The sequence below is a fragment of the Myiozetetes cayanensis genome, unplaced genomic scaffold (genome assembly GCF_022539395.1).
Source record: "Myiozetetes cayanensis isolate MyiCay16 unplaced genomic scaffold, myiCay2020 scf29, whole genome shotgun sequence".
In the NCBI taxonomy this organism is placed as follows: domain Eukaryota; kingdom Metazoa; phylum Chordata; class Aves; order Passeriformes; family Tyrannidae; genus Myiozetetes; species Myiozetetes cayanensis.
Window position 1 is genome coordinate 4051294 of NW_026087510.1, and position 7305 is coordinate 4058598.

At 51.3% G+C, this 7305-nt stretch overlaps 1 protein-coding gene across 1 annotated transcript in view; it reads right to left on the reverse strand.

Annotated features, from left to right (window-relative positions):
- The window catches only part of UBASH3B (ubiquitin associated and SH3 domain containing B), a 57133-nt gene extending 50176 nt beyond the window's left edge, over positions 1 to 6957 (reverse strand). Inside the window, exon 1 of the mRNA XM_050322843.1 lies at positions 6742 to 6957. Within this exon, the coding sequence (XP_050178800.1) occupies positions 6742 to 6893 (152 nt within the window). The 5' untranslated portion in view covers positions 6894 to 6957. The remainder of the gene's footprint in view (positions 1 to 6741) is intronic.
- Positions 6958 to 7305: the final 348 nt, after the last annotated feature.

Genomic DNA, 7305 nt, shown 5'->3' on the forward strand with positions numbered 1-7305 from the left:
GTATCACTGGAGACTGATATGAAGCCTGAAAGGGAATTGCATGCTGAGGATCAAGTCAGGAACTGCCTGGGGTTTTGACACAGAAGGCACAGAGTAATTTTTCAGGCCCTGTCAGTGACATGTGAGGTCTGGGTTGCACTCTCTGAAGTTCCTTCCTTCCCAGTGCAGAGAGTGGGATCAGGTTCAGGACCTTGGCTCCGAGACAACAAACTCATCAGAGAGACAGAAGCACAAGCAAATGTTTTCTTGTCACCATGTAATTTTAATACCAAAACAAACCAAGTACTCAGGGACTGGGAAACTTTCTGACGTCTCCTACAGCGTTTGCCAGAGTTAGAGAGCCCTGAAAACCACACCCCAGCCATCCAGGGATTGCTGGCTTCGGGCTGAATTGCCACTGAACTGGGGGTTCTCTGCATGTGGTGATGTTACTCAGCCATTTAAACCTGAGATCCCACTGAAGCACGGTGTGTGCAGGCACTGGGAAGGTGTTGGGGTGTGTTTTCCTCCCTGAACACACCCAGCTTGTTCTCTGGGCAGCCAGCACTCATCCAGCAAGTACTGCAGTGACCTTGGCTGTGTGGGGAGCAATCTTTGTGTAGGGAGCCTCTGTCCTTGAACTGTTTGTGGCAGAAGCATTTTCTTTGCCATTACCAGACCTGCATATCTGATTGTTCCACTTCCCCCAGCCATCAGATATGATTAATGGCAGTTGTGTCCAGTATCCTGAGTCACTGAGGCAACACAGGGCACTGCTGCTGCCATTATCATTTCAGAGGGTGATCTTATCACAGGAATGACTTCTGCCTCTGATAAGGAGTGTCCCTCCATCTGAAAATTCTGTACAATGCCATGGAAACAGTTGTTCCATTTAGACCAGACATCTGAGTCTTGTCATTAAGCTGTTGGACTGAAACTCTACAGATTTGGGAAGAATATCAAGTATCAGATTTAGGTAGGTGCAAGTGTCAGCCTAACTATAGATCTGATGTATAGTTTTAAGCTTCTCTGTGCTTCAGTTTCCAGACTATACAGTGGAAATAAAGAGCCCTTTATGGTTTATCACTTTAGATCTTTAAAGTAAGGATGGAGATCCCCCCACCCCCCCAAACACAGTGGAGAAGCTGGCACAGAACAGCCTGAATCCTGCAGGAATCATCTCCTGGTCCCAACAGCAGAAATTTGCAACAAAGACAATGGAAAAAAAAATAATAAATCCACGTGCAGAGCAGCCATGGGACTCAGCCCCAAGTGCCTGTTTGCTCCAGCCTTTCTCCAGTGCACCTTCCTGGCAGCTGCTGATTCCATCGCACTCCCCGTGTCCCACTGCTCCGTGCAGACCTGCTGGATCCCTGCCAGCACAGATGTACAAAACTGCTCTGAGGCCTCAGTGCTGAGCCCAGGAATTGCAGTAGTGAACTGGAGCAGTTAAATTGCTCAAACTCTTGCTCAAGTTACGATCTCATCTGCTAAACCCCGGCGTGGGCCGAGCTTAAATGTCAGAGCTTAAACCGGCACGTGGAAAGGGAGGGTCATGTAGGGAAAGGGGGGGGGAGGGTCTTGTCCAAGCACTTCCAGCAACTTCTTCCTCTTTCACTACTTGTAAACAGGTCACAAACTCTCCCTGTGAAGCTCCTACTCACAAATGTCCATGGGGCTGGTGGTTGTGCTGGAAGTATTTTGCTTGGGTGGTTTCTCTGCCACACAATCCATGGCTCTATCCAAGCCCAAAGCTCCCTGTCCTGAGTGATGAGCACACACAGAGCATTAGGGAAATCTTCCCCTAAAGCAACACCTGGATTTTCTATTCAAGCAGCTGTTAAAACTTGGAAACCCCCTTTCAGTGGAGCCTTCCAAGCTGTTGCTCCTAGAAACCTTTCTATGCATCAACTTCTTCCCTTGGGATGGGGTTTCCCTCCACACCTGGGCCAACACAAGTCCCCACAACTCATAAAAACCCTTCTAAAGCTTGGGCTGAGGTGGGGCTTGGGGCAAGCCCATGTTTTGGGCTGGTTCTTTGTAGCAGGACGAGTTTCAGCCAAGAGCATCTGCAGAAAACTAACACCCTGAAGGCAAGGCCGGGAAGGAAGAGAAACCACTTCAAAATGGAAAGATTATCTGCCACACTTCTTTTTCCACGCTGGATCTTCCCAAATCCAGCCCAAACCCATGAGGAAGGAGGGACTTCCAGCCTTGCTATGTTGCTAAGTCTGTTACTAGGCAAAACATGTTTTAGGAGGAGATTTTACTGTTTGTAAACTGGATCTGAGCTGCGTTTCTTTGACAATAACGAAACCCTCAATGCTCCTCAATTCTCACAGCCACTGGGAAAGCAAATCCAAATCAGACTGGCTTGGCTTTATTCGGGGCCAGGGGAATGGACACAGAGTGGTCTTTTTGTGGGAGGGAAGAAGGAGGAAATGTGCAGCACAGGGGAAGTGATGAAGCTGATTCACTGTAAATTGTCCAATATTCCTGTCTATCCCATTTTTATGGGGAAATGTTTGCAGTTATCTTCAGATCCACCCAGGGACACAGCATTACACATTAAACCAATATTCTCCACCTGTCTGTAGGAGATAGTTCCCCTTTTCCAGGCTGAGATGACGGGAAGGAACATCCATTTATTTTTGGGAAGCTTTGGCACCTGTGTTTTCCTTTACTCTTATCACAGAGAGCACAGTGCCTGAAAAAGCAGAGTACCTCTAATTGAAGTGTTCTGGTTATGGACAGTGATTTACCCAGCTTGAGTAATGACAGGGGCCAGGGAATTATCTTCATTTTCCTAGGCCTGGATCTCTTCTGAAACAACATCTCAGGGTTGTGGCTTGAATTGAGAGTTGTATGAAACTGCAGTAACATTTTAAAATGTTATATATTTATATATGCCTGCACATATGTGCACCCAGAATTCAAAAAAAGAATGAAAATTTTTGGTTTTGAGGATGTTTTGGAGGAGTTTAAAGTCTGTCATGAAACTTTTAAAACTGTGGATCACTGAACGTGCAGGCTCTGCAGGTACATTGATTTCTGCACCATGCAGGCCAGACAAATTTCAATAATTTAAATTTGGTCAAAGGTCTTCTTCCATCCTCAAAGAAATTGCAGTCCATCACTAAATTTTCCTATTTTTAGGCATTTTACAGACACAGGTTAGAGATTTTTTTTTTTTTTTAATAGCTTGTACCTACGTAATAGGTTTAAGTGGTCAAGATTTGGGTAAAATGCTTGTCTTGGTGCCCAGATTGCAAAGTGGGAATTGTAACATCACCTTTGCCTTCCTTCCTTGTTTGAATCAGAAAGCAAGAACTAATGAGGGTGTGCAGAACCCGACAAAACAGAACTGCAGCTGAGGGGACCACTTCAAAGGGGTGACATCCTGCAGTGGTTTGAGCAGCTGCCATGCACAGGTAAGGGCATCCCAAGGTGGTTTGGGCATCACTGTGAGATCTGGAGTAGCTCAGATGAATGGAAGCTGTTGCTGGGAAGAAGGAAGGCAGGCAGACCTGTGCCAACAAGGATTTAGAGGTGAATGGGTATTGTCCTTTGGTGGATTCTTTATCCCCACAAATCGCATTCAGGAGGGAAAAAAACCAGGCTTATTTAACAACACCTTGATCTGAACACCAGATCCACTCAGTACCTGACAGCCTCTCTTGGTTCCAGCCTGGCTCACACATTTTCTGCCCTTAACTGAGCCAGTCTGTGCTAAGTTGGTCTGGACTAACCATCCTAGTAACACTTGGAAACCGTATTTAGCCTTTCACCTTTGAGTATTTCATCACACACTGGGTGGAAGTGGCTTGCCCAAAGGAACACAGAACCAGGGAAATAAAAGGAACACGAGACTCCTCAGCTCCTGTCAGCAGTGCAAGCCCAGGATCATCCTGGCCATCTGAGCTTTGAAAATGTAGGCATAGAGAAATATTATCAAATCATGAAACAGTATCAGTTTGGAAGAGGCAAAAGCTGGGGGGTGAGACACATGAAGCTGCTCGAGCTGAATTAGAAGCTGAAAGTGCTCCCCAGGATCTCAGTACTGGCTCAATACCAAACCCAAAAACTGTGATCTCCAGCTAACTCCTGTGTCTCTGATCATGTCTCCAGGGGTCTGTCCTCTGTCCCCTGCCCCAATCAATCCCCCCCAGCTCTACCAAAAAGCCAGGAGGCCGCTGATGCCAACAGAGATGGCATTTTGTGACATGCCTGACAGACTTGTCTGACAACTCGGAGCTTTGTTTTGCACAAGCCACCCAAACAGATGGTCACCACTTTTAAGTACCAGCCTGGCTTGTGTTTGTAGGCAGGATCTACAAGCACAGAACTGAAATTTCACTGAATTCCCTCTTTCCTGCTCTAACTGTGGCTTTGGGGTAGAAAACAGAGGTGGGAGAGATTGGGGGGAAAACTCAAAAGGGCTTTAAGGGTACTTCTCAATGCTATATTTGAGAGTGAGGTGCTGCTTTTACCTCCTTGCCATCTCGGTCATTCTCTGTCATTCACACTTACAGAGTAACATTCTGTGAGTTAAAAAGCATTTTCTGGGAAGCAATGACCTTTAGGGAATGTCCTGTGGCCACACAGTCCTGCCCCTCAGGCTTCCAAACCTGTGCTGTTCCTTGGTGGCACTGCTGAGATGCCTGATTTCCGTTTTGCTTCCTGTCTGAATTTTAATGATGAATTATTTGTAGCATTTCCAGCAGGCTGGAACAGGGGCACTAATTGCTACTTCAGATGGGGAAAGTGGTCCCTCTCCCAGCAGAGAGCTGAGCTGTCAAGCAGGGTTATGTCACATTATCCCGAATTTAGGATCGTGACAGCCTCACCCATCTGGCTGGTTAGATTTGCAATGAATAGTTTTTGCAGTTAGGGATATTTTACCCCTTTCTCTGGCTTGCTGCCTCTGTTTAACCTTCTCTGGCTTGTCTGACGAGGCTCTGAGTGCATTTTTATCAAATGTCAGTGGTTTTCTTGGGCAAGAACATGACCCATAGACACAGTTCCTCAGTGAGGTAAGAGCAGGGCTGCCTGTCAGCCTTGATGGCACTGTTGTGCAGGTAATAACTAGTTTCATTCATAGTATCATGCTTTTTTTTTTTCTCTAGCTACTCTGAAAGATGCACATCTGTTTTTCCAACCGAGCAGAGCATGAAGTCACCAGCCTCCTCTGATCTGCATTTGCATTCCCTGTATATAAATGCTGTGTGCTGATCTCAACAGACAGCTATAGATCACTGACAGCCCCGAGGAATGCAAGGAGGACTGTGGAAAACACAAGATTTCCTGCATGTGCTGGTGGATCCACAGACGACATATGTCCTTAAACTGCATCTGTCTGTCTCTATATTTGTAAAAAACCTGCCCAAAGACAGGCTGCCAAACCACCGAGTTCTGACTGGTGCAAACGGGAAAACTTAAGGACATCAAGGAACCATCCCGATCCCCTCTGGTTTCATTTGCATCCTAAAGCGCCGGCTCCCACTTCAGGAGTCGCTCTGTTTCATCACTAAGTTAGCATTATGTTGCTGCCTAATTAATTAAAATCATAGGCACACGCAGGGAGATGACACCAGGGCAGAAACTGGACAAGAAAAGCCGAACCACTTCGGGCTATGCCCGGAAATCTTCTTGCATTGTTCCGTCCCTTTTTGGGTGACTTGTACAGGGATTAAAGAAAATCTCCGGGCTGACCGAGCTAAAGCACTCGCGCCAGGGACTCGTTATTTTCACGGCGCGGGAGCGACGGGCTCTCATTTCAGTTTAGGGGTGCAAAAGCTGCCTCTGTGGCCATTCCCAACTTCCCGGCGGTGCGGGGACGGAACCCGGGACGCCACCTGCCTCTCTCTCCCCGGCACCTCGGAGCCGGGCTGGGATGCGACCCAGAGCATCCCTCGGGTCCTACGGCATCCCCGTCCACTCCGGGAGCGCATCCCCCTGCTGCCGGGAGAGTATTCCCTGCTGCCCTGGCCTCTCCCAGAAGGCATCCCAAGGCTACTCTGAGAGCGTATTCCCTCTCTGCCCAGCACAGCATCCCCTCTCTGCCTCGGCCGGCCCGGCAGCGCATCCCGCCGGCTCCAGGAGCGCATCCCTCCGCTGGCGGGAGAGCATTCCCCGCTGTCCTGACCGTTCCGAGAAGGCATCTCCGGGTCGCTCCGGGAGCGTATCCCCTCGCAGCCAGCTGAGCTTCCCTGCGCTGCCGGCTGAGCTTCCCTGGGCTGCTGGGAGAGCATCCCCGCTGCCGGGAGAGCATCCCCAGCGCCCGCGAGAGCATCCCCAGCGCTCGGGAGAGCATTCCCAGCGCTCGGGAGAGCATCCCCAGCGCTCGGGAGAGCATCCCCAGCGCTCGGGAGAGCATCCCCAGCGCTCGGGAGAGCATCCCCAGCGCTCGGGAGAGCATCCCCAGCGCCCGGGAGAGCATCCCCAGCGCTCGGGAGAGCATCCCGCGCTGTCCCGGCCGCTCCCGGACCGCATCTCTCCCGCTCCGGCAGTGCATCCCCCTCTCCTGCATCTCACCCCCCGTCGCCGGGACTGCATCCCCCCCTGCTCCGGCAGAGCATCACCCCTCTCCGGGAGCGCATCCTGCCGCTCCGGGACCTCATCCCCGCGCCCCGGCAGCGCATCCCCGCCGCCTCCCGGCTGGATCCCCGGAGCTCCCTCCCGCCGGTCCCGAGCAGCGCCCGCCGTCAAGCGACCAGGTTGGGGTGGGTTCAGGGGAGGGAAGGGGCCGCTCATCCGACTTACGCCCGTGCTTTCGGGAAGCCCATGGAGAGCAGGATCTCGAGCGAGGAGCCGTGTTTGATGGTCCCGGCGCGGTGCTGGCGGTTCCGCCGGGGGATGACTTTGCTGTACAGCTCGTCTCTGGCAGCCATGGCGAGCGGGGCGGGCTGGGCCATCAGCGCGCAGCCATCGCGGGCCGCGCAGGGCCATCCACGCACACGCCGCGGGAGCGCTGCCCGCCCGGCCCCGCGCGGCGCGACCCGCCCACCCCGCGCAGCCCCTGCGGAGCCTCCGCGGCGCTGCCGCCGCCTCCGGGTGGGGGAGAGCAAGGGAGGGAGGGGAGGGGAGGGAGGAAGGGAGAGAGGGTGGGGGTGGCCACGGGGACGTGGGAGGGAGGATGGGGGAGCCCACCCGGGATGAGACACGAGGGGGGAGCGGGGGGAGGGATGCAGGAGAAATGAAGGTTCCTTTAAAAAAAAAACCCGAAAAGGAAAGAAAACAAAAAAAAAACACCCACAAAAGCACGTGCACGCACGATTATTTCAATTTCTTTATTTCTTTATTTGTTAGATTTTTCTACTCATCTGC